The following is an 18217-nucleotide window of genomic DNA, read 5'->3' as shown; positions in this document are numbered from 1 at the left end:
GCTATACAATTTTTTTTTAAATCTTAATTCTTATCTCATAAAAGTCTGACTTTTCTGTTTCACATTTATAAGTAATAAGATAAAAATGATGCAAATGGAAACTAATTATTAAAATTAGAGGCAAAATATTTAAAAATTTAAATAATTTTAAATTTGTTCTTCATTATATTTGCTTCAATAAATTTATTATTTGCCTATTTTTTTATTTATATTGTATCAGAAAAAGGGTTTGCAGACCGCGGCCATATGGTCAACTCCACAAGAGACCTTCAAGACCGATGCGCCAATTGCGACCTTCAACAGAATAAAATTTAATCAATGTTCATTTCAAATTAACGGATATTACTCTTAAAGGAAACGGCTGGTCTCTGGTGTGACCCAAGCCAAGACACCCCTCCTTATTGCGACCCCAAGTGAAAAGGTCTCCTTCGGCAGAAACAGCTGCCAGGTGAAAAAGTCCAGCTTGTATTGACGTTATCCTTGTTTTTCTCCAGGCAAAATCAGACTGGCCGAGAAGAGTCTCCGGAATCATCTGCGGCTTACCAATCTGTACGACTTTGGGCCCAAGTCCCAGCAAGCCAAAGCCCCAAACCCAGATCTGATTCTTTTCTGAAAAAATTTAAATTGAAAACTTTTCCATTAAGATTATAATATTATGATTATTTAACCATTTAAAACGGCGCAAAACGATCCTCCGGCAGCAACATCGATAACCGGTCCTACTTCTTGCAAGTCCAATTTTATTGGTGAATAAACTTGGGTTGTGTTGGGTTGCAGAAGTTGGCCATATTCAGAGTTGCCCCAGCCAAAGAGATCACCAGAATCTGAAAAAAAAGAAGAACATTTTTAATATAAACTATATTGTCTAAGCACCAGGAAAGGATAAAATAATAATCAAGTAACCATACAAAGTATTAATTATTCAATTAAAGAGCTCACTTTCTCAAGCAGATATAATAATAATAATTGGTAATTTTGGTATTTAGCTAGCCAGGCTGGCAATGCCCCCTTTTAGCATGTCCTGAATAAACTAAACTTTAATAAATGAGCCCAAAATTGATGCTCATAGGGCTGAGCGTTTTAGTCTATTTTGAAGGTCAAAATAGTCGACTATTATAAGTCGATTTTCGGCCCAAATTAAGTCGATTTTAGTCGATTTTCGGGCAAAAATAGTCTATTTTAGTCGATTTTGAAAATTTAATAATTATGGCAAGACGGGAAAAAAATTTTTTTTTCAAAAAATTTGGCTAGAAATGATCCAAATGGTCTGTCCGAAATTATTAGATGGTTGCTAAAAAACATTTTTTTTTCTGTCTGGACCGTCAAAGCAAGGGTGGGCCAAGGTTCCAGGGGTGTGGGGTAAAAAAAAAAAAATGTTTCAAAAAAGTTAGCTAGAAATGATCCAAATGGTCTGTCCGAAATTTTTAAATGGTTGCTAAAAACATTTTTTTCAGTCAAGACCGTCACAAGGGTGGGCCAGGGTTCAAGGGGTGTGAGGTAAAAAAAAAATGTTTCAAAAAAAGTTAGCTAGAAATGATCCAAATGGTCTGTCCGAAATTTTTAGATGGTTGCTAAAAAACATTTTTTTTCTGTCACGACTTCGTCGCAAGGGTGTGCCAGGGTTCCAGCCTCCAGGGGTGAGAGGTAGAAAAAAATTTATCAAAAAATATAGCTACAAATGATCTAAATGATCTGTCTGAGATTTTTAGATGGTTGCCAAAAACCATTTTTTTTTCGCTCGGAGCTCAAATTTAAAAAAAAAATTGTTACTTTTCAGTCATTTTAGTCGATATTTGTCCATTTAGTCGATTTTGACCCTAGCTTATTCGACTCGAAATTGCATGATTCGTGCTCATTTCATAACCCTAAAATCCTGCGAAGATCAGAAAAAAATAGTTGATCGACTAAAACGCTCAGCCCTGACAGCTCACGTTTCTTATTATATAGCAACTAATATTTTTTTATGTTTAGATTATAAAATAATAACAAGCTTTTTTCTTGGGCACAAATTATTTTTATTTACCATTTATACACCCAATGAAATAACTTAATTGTAAAACCCAAAATATCAAACTACAACAATCTAATTAAATTTGTTAATATTATACAACAGTTATTGCGCAAATGCCAAGCGCGTTGCTACAAATTATTTTTTTAAGTCACGTTCAATTTTCTGCCTATCGGCACTTAGTTGTTTTCGGCAGACACAGAGCTCATTGCAAAAAAAAAATGATAGCAAAAGCAGGTTTGCATTACAGGCTCCAAGCCAAGCACATACAAAGTTCAAAAAAAGATTGAAACTTCTGCCAGAATTTCCAGATCGCAAACTTGGCATTTCTCAGCAGAGCATGAGCCACAAAAATTAGCATGTCCGCAAGGCAAGCAAACTTTGGATAGATGTCTTTGTTGACATTTCAGACACTGCAGGTTAGAGGGGGCCCTTGCCAATTCCATTTCGTTAACTTGGTTTGTGATGTTGGTGTGCAAGGTACGTTCGATGAATGACGAGCCCACTTGCATGATCAAGAACTGGCAGCCGGAGTTCCATTTGGCGTGCTCGGAAAAAGGGTGGTCGCCCGTAGCCCAGTCCTTAAGCCCGAGGTTGCAGTGGAAACAAATCACACGGTCGCCGGAGTCAGTGTAAAAGAATCCAGATTGAGAGAGAACTTCTGGGGTTTGGGAAAGTGATTTGGGCCAGTTTTTATAAGAGTCCAGTCGATTCGAGGACAAACTGTATCGAATATGTCTTGGCAATGACCAGTCGTGAATTCGAAGATCTGAAGGTGTTATCAACGGGTTTTGAGCTTTCAAATGAATGTTTTTTCCGTATTTATCTGGCAGACCGCCCCGAACACTGAAGGGGTTCGCTCCAATTTTTTTTAGACCAACTCCGTCACTGTATGCTTCAGTTTGTTCTTCACCAATTTTGATGTTGACGACACCACCGGGGCTTTTCAGCAACGGACAGTTTGGGTTCCACCGCTTGTGCTCTGATTCTGGTTTGTCTCCCAACTCCCATCCGCGCACTTCCAAATTGCAGTAGATGCAGCGGCAGTTGTCGTCCACACCAGTATAATAAAATCCTGATTTGGCCAAATCGACGGGCATCACAAATTTCCAATTTGTTTTCTTCATCAGGGAATACAAACGATGCGCTTCAAATTTGTAATTTAAAACGCTAGAAATATTTCCAAGGGGCACATTATTTGAATCCTTGAGTATAGGACATCCGCATCTTCTTTTGCGTTTAATATCAAGAATTTGACTGGCTGTTTTTTTATCTCCGAATGTTTTTTTTAGATCCTTGATCCACACTTGCCACTTGCAAAAGTAGCAACAAATCCCACTTTGGCAGAAGTAAAATCCAGCTTCGGCCAAATGTAGGACCTCCATTCCGTACTCCTTGAAAAACCACGACGGAAAGGTGAAAAGCCTGTGCATCGCAATGTAGAGTTTCAAATTTAGCACCGTATCTACAGGGACTTGGTTAAAGGAATTTGGCTCCATTAAATTGAAAGCTTTCTCGGGTTCTTGTCTGTTGTCTGCTGGTAGATTTGCCATTCTTTCCGTTTCAATCTCCGCTTTGTCCACAAAACATGGCTTACTAAAAAAATTAATGAATAGAATGATATTTAAAAAAAAAATTACGCCTTACATATAATCGTCCTTTTTTGTAAGATGATCCAAACTTATGGGGCAAGGTCGACGCTTCACCTGTGTATCACCCATAATGCATTTACTTGCTTGTGTTTGAAAATGTCGCACAGATAAATATGGATTGTGAAGCCCTTTTGTCTTAAGCGTCAAGTGGTCATCAACCAAAACTGTTTGATCGTTGGCTTGGCTATTGGCTTGTGAAAATCCAGCAAATTCGATTTATAAGTGGTGAGACTTGAGAGCCTTAGACAAGAACAAGGTGGCACACCTAGCGGCGAGAGCGATAAAGTCCTGGCTTAGCACGACGCCGGGTTAAGCTTTCTGATTGGCGGCTAGCAGTCACGTGAGTCACGTGGTCGGCTCGCAACGCAGACGGCTTCTTCACCGCTTGAATTTAGCTGCTTATTGCTTCATGCCTTATTATTAATAATTATGCTGTTTTATTTTTAATTTTTATTTATTTATTCATTATCTCCGTATTATTAATAATCTTTAATAACTTATGAAGATTAATATTAATAATGGAGCTAATAAATAATAACAAAATTAATTTAAATTAAAAAACGCTATTCAGATTTATTTTTAAATTTATAAAATTATAAAAATTAAAGAAGTAGAAGTTCACGACCGAAATTAAAATTCATGGTGATTTGAATTTTAATTCGGCTTTACCTCAGTGGGTTTTTGTGAGCTTTTATATTGTTTAAGAAAAAAACAATATCCTGCTCCATATGTTTCGGCTGCGGGCTGCAGGCATAATATTCATGTTCATGAGCTGTGAAATTATTTTGACAAGAATTAGTACAGTAATCAATCTTTTTTTCAAAAATATAATTTTTTTCAATCAAAGTAACAATTTTCCATGAAAAAATTATTTCAAATTACACTTTTTTCACAAAACAATTTTTAAAACAAAATTTGAAATTGAATTTGTAAAAAAAAATTTATTTTTGTTAAATAGTAATTTTTTTTTAAATAAAATTAATTTTTATAATAATTTTGGTAAGAATATTATAGATTTGTCAAAATGGTTTCACAGCTCATGAATTATTGCTGCAGCTCGCAGCCGAACCACGTAGAGCAGGATATTGTTTATTCTTAATGATTCTTAAAAAATTAAAAATATTCTAAAAACTGATCGAGGAAAAGCCGACTTTAAATTAAAATCGCCATGAAGTACAGTCTTGTTTATAAATTAAAAAGATGTACCCCTGCTCAATGAAAATTGCATAAAAAAGCTGGGGAAATATTTACACATACAAGATGACTTAATCTAATCAAATTTTTATGACAATATAGACTTTTTAAAGCCAAAAATATAGTAGTTTTTAAAGATGACGTTTCTGAAAAAAAAATCAAGGAACGTTTGGTACACAAAATTAAATCTACTCATGGCCTGGTACGATTATCCAATCCTGCGAGGTTAATTAACTCTAATGAAGGTGTATTGAAAAATTGATAATTTTTTTACCTTTTACCTTAGAAATTATTCTTGCATTACATTTATCACCGGGAAGTAGTGTGAAAAATCTTTTTTGTAAGGTTCGCAAAATTAGAAATTAGAATTTCAAATTTTGAGGTGATTTTTTTTATTTGCTTAATATAAATTCTAAAATTCTTATAATTTTTTATTATTTCTCGAGAAGAATAAAAAATAATCATTATGGGAGAACACAAAATGATTACTGCAAAATTGGTGGGCGATTCATAATCAAGGTAAAGGGGGAACTTTTAAAAATGTAATAATAGCATTAAATAATAATATTCTTAACGTTTAACTATTTCGAACTCTCTGCTTATTCAGTTGGATATTCACAAAAAAAAAAAATCAAATTCGCTAAAAGATCGTTTAAAAGTAAAATCTTAAATTTTCGCATACCCGTGCCAACAATAGAAATTAGAAAATGTTTTGTTTGAATTCAGTAAAATTATATTAGGAGACACAATTTTGCAACGTATTTGGCAACTCTTAATTCTGGTTATAAATTATTATTTCTCTAAAAAATAATAAAAAAAGGGGGAAAATAAGAAAAACAATTTTTCTCGTGCAAAAATTCAGAAATAAAGGTTTAAATTTTGAGGTAAAGTGTTACAGTAAAAAAAATTATAAAAAGAGCGAAGAAAATAATTAATTATTGTTTAATAGCACTTCATAAAAATTGAAAATCGCTTAATATTTGTTTAAATTGATCCAATTCGCACGTGCCTCCAACAGGAGAAAAATAGCTTTTAATGTTGCAAAATTGTGGAAACGAAATTTTGTAATAAGTTTGTGAAACCCTAAATTTATTAAAAAAAAAAATATATATATATATATATATATATATATTATGAATTAAAATCGGTTCAGGAAATAGTAATAGGTAAAATGATAAAATTTTAACTAATAATCTAGTTGTCTAGACTTTACTGCCCAAAAATTTTCCACACAAAGCAAAAATAATAGCATATTAGTTGATGCTGCGTTTTATTATAGAAGGGAAATCATATTATCGCGCTGCCGACACCAGTATGCTGGGCGGAGCCTACACATACCACGTGACTCCTCGCAAGCTACCGCCGGAAAGCTGTGTGTTATGCCTTGTTCTGCCTTAGACTTTTTAGAAAGTCTATCGACTTAAGCTTGCTCTACACCTGGCGGACTTAGACTCAACTTAAGTTGAGACTTATGTGGATAATAATAAAATGCCTGGCTCTTACCAGGCGGACTTGGGACTGACAATGAGTCGACTTAACAAAAAACTTAAGTTGAGTCCGGGCCGCATCCTCTACATATAAGTCTCAACTTAAGTTGAGTCTAAGTCCGCCAGGTGTAGAGCAAGCATAATGCTTTTATTAAACGCGTTTGCGCACAACTGCGTACAACAAGGATCTTGGCGGATCTTGGCGTACAACTACTAATACATACGAATACATACATGCTATACATACTAAATAGAACTATCGGTGGACAGTCATTACAATCAGTTTGAGCGTATTTCAGCGGGAATATTGATGATCAGCCATTTGAGCAAGGGAGGAAAAAGGCGATCGAGTACAAAATAAACTGTGGTGTTGACTACAATATTGTGAACAAAATTTACATTTACATGCTTTGCTTGCAAAGTGATATTCCTTTTTAACACAAAATTTGCAAAATTTATAATGAAATCCATGAACTATTATTCTAGTATAAACATGCCGGTCCTGTTGAAGAGGACTTCTCCATTTAATCGGGAGTGTTACAATTGCATTGTGAAAATCAGGAGGAATATCAAACGATTTCATTTCTCTCTTGAATAACAAAGTACCAAAAGCAGGTGTGTATGGAAGATTATACATAGATTGCAAACAACCAATAAATAAATCAACCTCCAGCATTAAATGCACAATTCTGAGCTGATTTATGTACACACAAGAGGCGTTTCAAATATGCATTAAAAACAAGATTTCTGAGAAATTTCTGAGATCTGTTTGAGTGAGATAAGGCCAAGCAATTGTAATGCCATAACTGGCAATCGGCGCCACCTTTATAAAAAAGAGACGGATTTCTGCATCTACACTCAAAAAACGAAGTTGTTTTATATCAAATGTAGCCAAATTTGCTAATAATGTTCGAGATTCTATGTGTTTGTTAAATGATTTCGCCGTGTGATTCAAAGTCACTCCAAGATATTTAACTACATTCTCAAATTTAATTTCGGAGCCTTTACAAAATAGTTTATCTGTGTTTTTTATTCGACCTCCTTTCCGAAACTTGACAGTTTTCTGGGCATTGACAACAAGGTCATTGCTATCTGAGTACTCAACAAGGAGATTCAGTCCAGACTGAAGCATATCAAGTCGTTTAGCAAGAAGGGCAGTATCATCGGCATAATTGAAAATGACAACTTCATCTTTTAAATTTTGTTTGATATAAAGATTTAAATCAAACACATAGAAAATATAATAGAGTGGAGAGGATGTGCCACCTTGTAAGGTACCATTACTCTGAACAAATTTTTGTGAATTTGCAACTCCATCAAAAATTGACAAAAAATTTATGTCCAAAATAGTTGCTATAATATTGAGCAGACTTATGTGGATGCGGAGCGGACTCAAGTTTTTTTTTCGGCCGCCCGCCTGCGGATAGTGGATAAGTCATGGTAGACTCTCGCAAAATATATCGATATCTCATATCGATATGAAAAAAACCGATATATCGCGATATTTTTACCGGTTTTTCCGTTAAAACCGATATATATCGGAATCGATATGAAATAACCGATATATCATATCGATATGGAAAAAATTTTGCGAAAGTCTAAGTCATGTGGATAAGTAGAGAGAGTCCATAAGGGAGACGATGGCCTCCCCTCCACTTTCGTTGGTGCTGCTGCTACGCACGGTGATTGGTCGATTTCGAGCTTCGAGCAAAATTCCACCAGAGCGGCGCTGCGGTAGCGTCCTATCTTTCCCATGTAATTCAGCAGCACCAACGAAAGTGGAGGGGAGGCCATCGTCTCCAAAGCAACAGTTTTGATGTTAACAAATTTAACAATGTGATTTCACAGGCATTGCATGCTCAATTATTTGCGGTTTGTCACAATAAATGAAAATTGAAACCACGCAAGTTGGTCACTAATTTTATCCAGGTTTTAAAATCTCACAGTTAGAACTGTCTTTTTCTTTTGGAAAGCAATCCTTACATGATCAAAAGAAATGAATGCAGAGTTTATGTGTCTAAAAAGTTTCAACTCACCATTAATTGCCAAGTTGCAGTCGCCCGAGCTGACAGCCTTGAGGACGTCGACCCCTTCCAAGGCTCCTTTGACCTTGGAAGGTCGTCCGAGCTTGCCAGGGGCGCTCTGTCCAGTCTGTCCGTCGTCTCCCCACCCGCAGGCGAAGAGCTCGCCCTTTGCGTTGATGAAGAGGCTGTGGTCTTGTCCGCAGGAGACGCTTCTGACGGCCGCGTCGCCCACCCCGTCGATGCAGTTGACCCTGTGGCTGCCCAGGTACTGCTCACCCTCCTCCACGGCGCGTCCGCACTGGCCGTACGAGTTGTTGCCAAAGGCGAGGACGCGACCGCCCTTGCCCTTTTCCTTCTCCACCAGGACGAGCGAGTGCGCCCTGCCGGCGGCCACAACGGCCACGTGCTCCTTCGCTTCGATGGGGAGGCGGATCGGAACTGGAGACAAAAGCAGCTCGAGGGGCGCCTCTTTTCTTTGGCACTGGTAACCTGCGAAATGATCATGTTCCACTTACTTTAATGTTATTTATTCATTCATTAATAATTTTAAGTTTCACCACGTGTTTTGTGAAGATGAAATTATGCAAACAGATCAGAATCACGTGAAATGAAAACTACACCTAATTAAGGACATTTTTCTTAAAATTTCCGGGAAATTTTCAAATTTCATCTAAAAAAGATACGCAAGTGATTGTGTTACATTACAATAGTTTTGTCTTGTTAAATATTGATTTCAATCATTTCTATTCAATTATAAATATATAATATATATATATATATATATATATATATATATATATATATATATATATATATATATATATATGGAAGAATTTTTGCAAAGTTTATAATCTCCATTCCTTTCCAGTCTTTTCGCTTATACGAAGTTAAAAAATATTGCATGGTTTAGTGATTCTAAAGGTTAATGAATACCTTGTCTGGCCTCACTGGCTCTTTATAGACTTTCGTGAAGTCTTTTTTTTTGCTTATGGCACCCGTGAGCTTATTAGGTTATTGGGTCGGTCTATTGCCGTAGTCGAGCACCCTTGGCACAATTGTGCTTCCCAACCAACCTGACCCCTGGTCGGGGGCTTTCTAGCAGATTTGGTGGTGCTCGCATGGGCCCCCCACCCCCCTTGAGACCTTACCCCTTGACCCCGCCTTGCCACAAAGGACTTGGAATGAAACGCATGCATTCGCCACACAAGCTGAGTTCTTCCAGCTTATGGCTTGGAGGAAACGTAGCAAACCTCCGAGTGCGAGGTGCGAGTCGGTGCAGCTAGCGCCATACCTCCCAAATTCCCGACATTTCAGCCAAAATGTTATCAATGATTTGCATACCAGAGGCTATTTGTTTCCACAAACAGCCCCAGGCTGAGCATTGATCCCATGACGGCCGAGAAAACCTGTGTAGTCTTACGTTGATAGTTGAACTATTTGTAGCAAGGACACTTTCTGATTCTTTTTTTATACTTGTATATTTATATTTATTACAGCACATGACATGTAAATATTGAATAATAATTATTTTTAAAAACAAGAAATATTTAAGCATACTTTATTTTGCTACATAATGTTAAAAAAAATATAAATTTTTGTAGTTTAGATTGGTTTAGATTTACCCTTTCATTTTAATTGCTAGATAAAATATGAAAAACAAATCAAGAATTTTATTCCATTCACTCAGTATACAATAAAAGTGAGAATTCCTTGATGTGAGGAAAATTGTAAAATGTTGTCAAATTTTCCTCAATTCTTCTCAGAAAATAACATTTCCTTGTGATGATGCTCTGCCTTGTGCAAGTGTGTAATTTGTAAAGAATTTACATAGACTATTGAGGAAGAAGATAAAATAAATTGTTAAAAAAGGCTGAGTGGATCTTTTTGTCCACTTAAATTTTACTTGGCTGGCGACGGCGATTTGCAATTTAATTGTAAGGAAGAAAATTTAATATATATAATTATTAATTGATATTTATAAATGACTGAAAATTCAATTGCAAGCAAAGGAAAGTTCAGAGAACTGAACTAATTATTGGTTTGGTTTAGTTTCTCAACAAAATCCAAATGATAAAAGAATGTATAAGACTTGAAATCTTTGATAAGGCGTTTATAAACCAACATTTTCAAATGGCCTGCTACATACCGCTTATTTTAAACCAAAGAGTACATACATCACATACATAAGACTTAAGTCAGAAAAAGTCTACACTACATATATTATGATAGGATATTGAACGTTTGATAAAAGTCTAATAGTTGGTTGCAAAATGAAAATTCAAAAAAGCATTTTATTTTTACAAGATATTATTTTCAATGTGAAAACAGAAAACAGAAAAAGTTTACAAAACATTTGAAGATACTTTGTGATTAATTAGTAATGTCAGCATTGTGACAGGAAAGTCTGACCTATTCTAAATCTCTATATCGATAAAAATTCTAATATAACACAGTTACTAATATTAGTTATCACTTAGAAATATTCTTACAATTATAAATACTTCTGATGATAAAAAATTCATACTTTTAGAAAAAAGAAATTTGGATTGATTAAATTTTAAAATTTCACCTGGCTGCATTAATAATTATGTTTGTGTGTTTGTTAGATATTGTATAATTATATGTATTATTATTTTTTTATTATGTACAAAATAATGACAGGAAAGTCAATATTAAAGAAATGGAAGAAGTTACTCATTTGATTTCACAAAAATAATCAGATAATAGTGTGGGTTTATATAGTGGGGGTTTACGGCGGCGGCCGTCTCTTTTGATGTCGGACGTTTTAGGAGACATCAGCTGCTAGTTGTAAACCCTTTCTTCTCTTTTTCCAATTTAAAATTTTTGTATTGACCGAGAAGAATAAATAATAATAAAGAGCTGTGAGCAAAATGGAATTTCCAGCATCATGAATCGTCACGAATAAGACTTTCCTTATTACACGCCACGGAAATTTATATTAATTTATACACTCATGGCCGTGACGAATGGCTTTGTCAATTGAATGAAGCAGCAGATTTTTGTTTAAACCCAATTTTTTTTTTTAAATTGTAAAACGCAGATGTTTTGCTCTGAAGCCTATTTTGGTTTCACCTAAACTCTTTAAAACTGAATTTTATACTTTGTAGAATATTGATATTTGTGGTAGATTCTACACCGGCCAATTAAAGAATGGCGCAATATGATATCAATCATAAAATAAATATAGAATAGAATATATAATAATAGAATGGTGGTTTTTATACCATTGATTTACTTATTTAGATTACTATATATTCATATTTTCTTCACCACGACGCGATCACCATCTGGTGCCGAAGTAAAAAGTTTAAATACTTTCTGCTTAGCAGCGCATAATTTAAGTCTCAGAGTTGGCGAATGTTCCAACCAACAAGACCCCGAGCCTCAACACAATCCCCCACTCACCTAATTGAGAGTCTGTGTTTATGCCCGAGCCGTAGACTTTTAAACTGCTATTCGTACAAACGGAGAACAGTGTGAATCCAAAACCACACGCAACATCAGTCACCTGGGAAATATAAATCAATTTTATTCATACAAATGTCAAAAGAAATTACAATTACATAAAATAAAATTATATTTTGGATTCTGGCATTTTTGTAGTTCTAAAAATATTTTCATAAATTGCATATCTTTACAGAAATATCAAAATGATGAATTACATAATTTTAAGTTTTAAAATTTTTGTTTTGAAATTTGAAAACAAAAATTTTCAACGCCCAAATCTTAGGATTTCATTACAATTTACATTAATCTCTCACCCTATTCAAGTCTCCGAATTGAGCCCTGCATGGCCTGTGAAGGTATTTTGGGGCCGTCTGACGACTTCTTGACCCTTTCCTGAACTGCCTGAGGATGCCCAGGCCACCGTGCTCGCTCAGGCCCCAGGCAAACAGTTGCCGTTTGTCCTTGTTCGGTTTTCCATACGCATACTCTGCCAAAAAGAATGCATTTTAAAAATGAATTTGATTTAAAAAAAATGAGAAACGTGGGACTCACCAGGGATGGATTCAATTGGTTTGTCGTCGGGATAGAGTGGAAATCTTTTCACAATCCGTCCGAAATGTCTCGAAATTGTGAAGTTCAGGCTGGTGGTGCACAAATTCGTTCTCAAAACGCCGGCACAGCATTGAGACATTTTTCGTTTCGACGATTTTCACTAAAAAAAGTACTTCACAGCCTGGAAACGCGTGCAACTTGTTCGAGATTAGTTCAATGATGAAGCGAGAAGCCGGTTTTCACTCAACACCGTCGCGGATTTCAATAATATGACATAAAAGGGGTCACTTTTCCTGGCTCAAAATCGACAGACAACAAAAATCGCAATGAAATCGGGCAACAAAAACAAAATCAGGACTCACGACTCACAATCACTCACAATCAGGTGTTGCGCAAGACTTGAACCAATCAGCGACGACAAGACAAATGACTAACTCAGCCGCTGATTGGTGGGAGAAAGGGGGCGCGGTTGTTCTCTGCAAGTGTTCAATTTCCTCACTCATGGCGCTGACGTCGAACATAGAGCATAATACAGCTGAAAATTGCGAAGCAAAATAAAAACACAACAAGAAACTTTTTATGTGGATGAAAGGTATAAAAAATCGGGGTTTGCTGCATCCTGGAAAATTTTTAATTGCTTGTTTGACTTTTCCAGTTTCATCAATAAGGACGTCATGCAGTGTCCGGTCGGCGACGATGCGATCAGAGCGACCAACGACGACGCCAGCGAGTGCAAAAGATGTGCCATCAACCTCGGCTACTGGCAGGACAAGTTCATCAATTTCTTTGTAAAGGCAGGAGAGAGGAAGGCTCCAGAAATCAACAGAGGCTACTACGCTCGCTGCACGGCCGTCGGTCTGCTCATCGAGCAGTTTATTAAGGTTTTAAATTCAATAAAAATCAATTTTTATGTATTTAAAGAAATTATCACAGAGAGTCGGCGAGGAATGTCAAATAATTAACATTGGAGCTGGCTTCGATACCCTCTACTGGAGACTCAAGAGCAACGGCCTGCTGGTCAAGAACTTTGTTGAAATGGACTTTCCGAATGTGACGGCCAAGAAGTGTTATGCAATCAAAAGGAACAAAACTCTTCTTGAACAAATCCACTCTGAAGGTTTGGTGTTTTTTAACCCATTTGATAAATCCTTTAATTTGAAATTATACAGACGGAGAAGTCAAATTCAGCCCTACCGATCTGCACTCGGCTAATTATCACCTCGTTGGAGTTGACTTAAGGCAGCTGTCCAATGTCCAGAAAAAGTTGGTGGACAGTGAGATCGACTGGTCGGTGCCCACCCTGCTGCTGGCCGAGTGTGTCCTTGTCTATGTAGAACCAGAGCACATCAGGTCCCTCCTTTCCTTTTTGGCATCTCAACTTGCGTCTGCCCTTTTTGTCAATTACGAGCAAGTCAACATGGATGACCGCTTCGGACAAATCATGTTGTCCAACTTGAGGGCTCGTGGGTGCGCCTTGGCCGGAGTTGAGGCCTGCAGAGACCTTGCGTCCCAGCAGCAGAGGTTAAGCCAACACATAGAAGTTTTTCAAATCTAAAATCTTTTTTCAATTGACAGATTTCTGGACACTGGTTGGGACGGTTCAAAAGCGTGGTCCATGGAGGAGATCTGGAACATGTTGCCTCGGGAAGACAGAAACCGGATCGAGAAAATCGAGTTCCTCGACGAGACGGAGCTGCTGCAGCAGTTGTTTCAGCACTACTGCATTTGCATTGGCTGGAAGGATCGAGGACAAGAGTCACTCTCCCTCGCTGACCTCCGGATCGACCCTTGAATTGTTGCAAGTCTGATTTTTTGAAAGTCTGTATTTCAGCCTGTTTTCTAGGAATGTCTACATTCACCCTTCGAGCCATTTGCCATTGTTAGTTTTGAGCTAGAGTTGTGTTGTTGATTTATCATGAAATGATAACTTGCTGATTTAAATTACATCTCATTCAAATAAAACTGTACTTATTAAAAATGTAAAGTTTCACAACATGTCTTTCGGCTCACAAACAAGAGAATAAAAATCACATTGTAATAATTAATCATATTTTAATGAAATGTAAACAGGAATAATCAAGAGGTAGAATCTATCAACATAAATAAAAAGGTAACACAATCAACGTAATTAACAAAGTATGCATTGTTCCTTTAATCAGGCAGTCCACAATCCTTTCGAAAGTTGACAAATGAAGTGGAAAAAGTCTTGAGCTTAGAGTCTGAGAGGATGTTCATGAACCAGTCCTCCGTTTTCGCAAATGTCACCGGCAATAGAGGCCATGCGATTGTTATTGTCCAAGCTGGTGCGAGAAGTGAGGGCGCCCAAGTTGATCCTCACTCGGTCAGCAGCCTTTAGAGGAAAAAAAAAATCAATAGTTGAATTCAAAACCAATGGGTTGATAGTACCTCTGTGCACCAGATGGTGGCCATGTTCTCCTCATGCTTGGCAGAGGGAGATCCACTCTGGAGAGCGCGCGTTGCTCTCGAAAGGACAACGGCTGAAGAGTAAATGTCGATGGCAGCACTTGCCAGTCTGTTAAGTTCGAATTGCTTGTCAACAACCGAGCGTCCGTGCTTCATCAGGATAGATTCAATGGCTTCTCCAAAGTTGCCAACACACTGAAACAATTAATCAAAATTTTAAAATGAAATTAAAAAAAAGGAATCCTGATTATCTTAAAGTTAATTCAGATTAAATGGAGGATTAAGCCACTTTTTAATTTTTATTTTTAATCCACCTTGGCAATTTGTGTGGCAGGAGATGAGAGGTTGGAGTGCACATGTTCGGCAAGGGAGGGGGTTGAGCCGAGACCAACGCTTCTGAAGGCGCGACGACCAGCTTCACTGAAGATCACACCAAGGTTGGCAGCAGGGTTCTTGAAAGCCTTCTGCAGCTCCTTCAGGTGGCTGCCAGCATACTGAATACCTACACACAAAAATTATGATATAATTTTATCCACTTTAAATTTCTGCACAATTTACCAGTCAGGGCGACAAACAGTCTGAGAATGTCATTGGTACCCTCAAAAATCCTGAAGATGCGCAGGTCACGCATGACCCTTTCAAGACCAGTGGCCTTCATGAAGCCCATTCCTCCCAGAATCTGGATGGCCTCGTCTGTGACGAACCAAGCAGCTTCCGAAGCAAAGACCTTGCTGATGGCCGCCTCAAGATGGTAGTCGACGGAGCCGGAATCCATGTTGGAACTGATCATGTAGGCCATCGACTCAGTCACATACTGCACCATGGCCATGCGTGCGATTTTCTCCTGGATGGTTCCATACTCCTTCAAGGTGTGGCCAAACTGGACTCGGGTCGTAGCGTGGTCAACGGCTTGACGAATGGCCGAACGCATCGTGCCAGAAAGGGCAGCACCCATGCCGAAGCGGCCATTGTTCAGAATATTCATGGCCACCTGGAGAAAAACCTTTATTATTTAGTTCAGATTCAAATCTCAGTGAATCTTGCCTTGAATCCTTGACCAACTCCACCAAGGACGTTCTCAACAGGGACTTTAACATCCTCGTAGTAAACCTCCGTGGTGTTGGAGCACTTGATGCCCATCTTCTTCTCAGGAGGACCATTGGTCACACCTCCGAAACTCCTCTGGACAATAAAGGCAGTGACCTTGTCTTTTGTCGCACCTGAGAAGCAAAAAAAATTTTTTAATTAAATTGTTTAATTCATTTTGAATATACTGACCAGTCTTCTCATCCGTAATGGGGGTTTGCGCAAAAACAGTCATCACCTCAGCCAACCCACCATTACTGATCCAAATCTTGCTTCCGTTGAGAATGTAGTGCTTTCCGTCGGGAGACAAAACTGCTCGGGTTCTAAGATTCAAATTTTTGGTAAAAACATTTGAAACAATCTCTTTTTTTCTTACTTAATCGATCCAGCATCACTGCCACTGCTGGGCTCAGTCAAACAAAAGGCGGCAAAGTGTTCCCCAGAGGCAACCTTCGGAAGGTACTTCTGTTTCTGCTCGTCTGTGCCGAAAAGCAGAATTCCCTGCAAGGTTGTTGATAGTTTAAAATCACTGCTGATCAAAGGGCAATATTTTTGCAAAGGACATGTGCGTACTTCGAACTTTGGACGGATCTGTTTAATTATTTATGTACTATATCTTATCTAACAATCAGATGGAGAGTAAATTGATTATTAAAAGCATATGTGTAAATAAACACTTTTGGTCAAGGAAAAGCACAAAAATTGAATAGATATCAAAAATACTTATTCTATAATTATGAGGTTTGAAAAAAATTGCTTAACTGCAATATATTCTAAAATACCTAAGATGGTAGTAAAATTATCAATAAAGCGCAACTCTATTATTTCATTTGAAAGTAAAAAAAATGTATAGAGAACATAAACTGACTTTTCAAAAATATGGAAATAATAATTATTATGAATGAAAGTGTTATTAACCTTGAAGCCAATGGACTGGTGGGCACCAAGGGTGATTCCGACGCCAAGGTCGTTGGCACCGACGATTTCAACCATTCGCGCGTACTGCGTGTTGCTCAAGCCAACTCCTCCCAATTCAGTCGGCACCTGCAATGCAACTTCATCTCTTACTCAATGCCAAAATGGAAAACGATCAACTGAATGGGCGCCAAATTAGTCCAGTTGCCAAATCGGCTTATAATTAATTAATTGAAATCAGTCCGAGCATTTTGAGGTGACTGACCTGCAGGCCAAAGGCGCCCATTTCCCGCAGACCCTGAAGAGTGACTGGGTCGACTTGTTCGTTGGCATCGTTTTTGGCAGGGTCGTTTTGCTCCTGAGTTAACAAAGAAAAAAAATTAAACTTTTTACATTTATTTATAAATAATAATTATTATGCTTACGGCGAAGAATTTTTCCGTGGGGTCGACCAGCATCTGTAGGGTTTCTCTCTGCTCAGCATTCAAAACGTCAGGGTAGGGAAACACCTGGCTGCCCTGGACCACCCCCCTGAACAAGTTCATGGTGAACGACTGGTTCTCCTTGACCTCTTTGTCCTTATTTGCCTCTGGGGCTGAGGCAAACATAGCCCTGAAAGTTGTATTAATTATGTAATTTTTATAGTAAAAATTTCCATACAAAGCATAATTTACCTAGGAATAATAATTTAACAAATCTAAAAGATTTCATTTAAATCTTTCAATTTTATTTCAATCTTCTAGGATTGGATTATCTAAAATAGATTCTGTTGAAAAGTTACGTAATAAATTTAATAAATTTTCTCCTATATTTTTTTAACTAATCACATTTTTATTATTAGTAACAATTTGAACGTAATTTTAAATCTATTTTTACAGAAAAAGGTTTGTTTAAATTATTTCATTGATGGATTTTTTATCGTGAAACTGCATTACAAGCTTAAGTAAAAACGAATGTGAAAGTTAAAGTTAAGCGGCACGTGAAAGCTTTTACGGAAACCCCGAAATTTATTAATTTTAACTCGACGGAATTGAATTAATAGGAATCTGCCAACACTTTATTGCCATAAAAGACAAGCTGACATTGCAATGAAATTGCCAATTGACTCGTGAGTCATGTCCATAACGCGTAATTTATCATAATTTCTGCACTTTTTGTTTCATACCTGGGGACGAGTTGGAGGGCATTTTGTTTGGGCTGCACCACTTTCGTGACGACCACCAGGCGGCCCAGGCGATTCATGCTGATGCTGTCGACGAACTTAACGAGACTACCCCGATGCAAGCGCACTAAGATGATGCACCAGTAATTTATGAGAAATCTAGTTTGTACTTTGACCTATATTTGTTGTAATCGCACGACGTCACTCTGCCCCAGTGGACTTGTGAAAGAAACACGCGCCGAGCG

The 18217-nt window shown here is 37.4% G+C and overlaps 4 protein-coding genes across 4 annotated transcripts; 1 reads left to right on the top strand and 3 right to left on the bottom strand.

The window, feature by feature from the left end:
• Positions 1–133: 133 nt before the first annotated feature.
• Positions 134–12771, bottom strand: LOC132199151 (RCC1-like G exchanging factor-like protein). The gene is made up of 7 exons (XM_059623674.1): positions 12386–12771; positions 12148–12320; positions 11792–11894; positions 8378–8854; positions 669–824; positions 347–609; positions 134–294 (listed from the first exon to the last, which is right to left on the bottom strand). The coding sequence occupies exons 1-7, from the start codon at positions 12522–12524 to the stop codon at positions 217–219; spliced, it is 1389 nt and encodes a 462-aa protein (XP_059479657.1). The 5' UTR covers positions 12525–12771; the 3' UTR covers positions 134–216.
• On the bottom strand, positions 1528–6259 carry LOC132199145 (baculoviral IAP repeat-containing protein 7-B-like). Its single transcript, XM_059623666.1, has 3 exons — positions 6193–6259; positions 3656–4073; positions 1528–3604 (listed from the first exon to the last, which is right to left on the bottom strand). The coding sequence occupies exons 2-3, from the start codon at positions 3727–3729 to the stop codon at positions 2284–2286; spliced, it is 1395 nt and encodes a 464-aa protein (XP_059479649.1). The 5' UTR covers positions 3730–4073; positions 6193–6259; the 3' UTR covers positions 1528–2283.
• Positions 12772–12890: 119 nt separating the features above from the next.
• On the top strand, positions 12891–14523 carry LOC132199224 (leucine carboxyl methyltransferase 1). Its single transcript, XM_059623797.1, has 5 exons — positions 12891–12977; positions 13041–13266; positions 13319–13502; positions 13555–13906; positions 13961–14523. Exons 2-5 carry the CDS (start codon positions 13060–13062, stop codon positions 14175–14177), a joined length of 960 nt encoding a protein of 319 aa, XP_059479780.1. The 5' UTR covers positions 12891–12977; positions 13041–13059; the 3' UTR covers positions 14178–14523.
• On the bottom strand, positions 14418–18185 carry LOC132199138 (very long-chain specific acyl-CoA dehydrogenase, mitochondrial). Its single transcript, XM_059623652.1, has 11 exons — positions 17976–18185; positions 17236–17422; positions 17076–17168; positions 16814–16939; positions 16272–16396; positions 16088–16218; positions 15854–16029; positions 15368–15800; positions 15124–15311; positions 14792–15004; positions 14418–14735 (listed from the first exon to the last, which is right to left on the bottom strand). The coding sequence occupies exons 1-11, from the start codon at positions 18050–18052 to the stop codon at positions 14598–14600; spliced, it is 1887 nt and encodes a 628-aa protein (XP_059479635.1). The 5' UTR covers positions 18053–18185; the 3' UTR covers positions 14418–14597.
• Positions 18186–18217: the final 32 nt, after the last annotated feature.

Source organism: Neocloeon triangulifer, unplaced genomic scaffold (genome assembly GCF_031216515.1).
Source record: "Neocloeon triangulifer isolate White Clay Creek 2 clone unplaced genomic scaffold, ASM3121651v1 ptg000001l, whole genome shotgun sequence".
In the NCBI taxonomy this organism is placed as follows: domain Eukaryota; kingdom Metazoa; phylum Arthropoda; class Insecta; order Ephemeroptera; family Baetidae; genus Neocloeon; species Neocloeon triangulifer.
The sequence above is the reverse complement of the archived record's forward strand: the minus strand, read 5'-3'. Positions and strand labels throughout refer to the sequence as shown.

Excerpts from the sequence above, each read along its gene's own strand:
- LOC132199138 (XM_059623652.1), bottom strand. The coding sequence starts at position 18,052 with ATGAATCGCCTGGGCCGCCTGGTGGTCGTCACGAAAGTGGTGCAGCCC. Across the intron at positions 16,397-16,813 it reads ACCAGTCCATTGGCTTCAAG|GGAATTCTGCTTTTCGGCAC; the intron begins GTTAATAACACT and ends ACAACCTTGCAG. Across the intron at positions 15,801-15,853 it reads GAGTTGGTCAAGGATTCAAG|GTGGCCATGAATATTCTGAA; the intron begins GCAAGATTCACT and ends GTTTTTCTCCAG.
- LOC132199151 (XM_059623674.1), bottom strand. The coding sequence starts at position 12,524 with ATGTCTCAATGCTGTGCCGGCGTTTTGAGAACGAATTTGTGCACCACC. Across the intron at positions 12,321-12,385 it reads ACCAATTGAATCCATCCCTG|AGTATGCGTATGGAAAACCG; the intron begins GTGAGTCCCACG and ends TCTTTTTGGCAG. Across the intron at positions 610-668 it reads GTTTTGCGCCGTTTTAAATG|AAAAGAATCAGATCTGGGTT; the intron begins GTTAAATAATCA and ends AAATTTTTTCAG.
- LOC132199224 (XM_059623797.1), top strand. The coding sequence starts at position 13,060 with ATGCAGTGTCCGGTCGGCGACGATGCGATCAGAGCGACCAACGACGAC. Across the intron at positions 13,267-13,318 it reads TCATCGAGCAGTTTATTAAG|AGAGTCGGCGAGGAATGTCA; the intron begins GTTTTAAATTCA and ends AAATTATCACAG. Across the intron at positions 13,907-13,960 it reads CTTGCGTCCCAGCAGCAGAG|ATTTCTGGACACTGGTTGGG; the intron begins GTTAAGCCAACA and ends TTCAATTGACAG.
- LOC132199145 (XM_059623666.1), bottom strand. The coding sequence starts at position 3,729 with ATGGGTGATACACAGGTGAAGCGTCGACCTTGCCCCATAAGTTTGGAT. Across the intron at positions 3,605-3,655 it reads ACAAAAAAGGACGATTATAT|TAAGCCATGTTTTGTGGACA; the intron begins GTAAGGCGTAAT and ends TAATTTTTTTAG.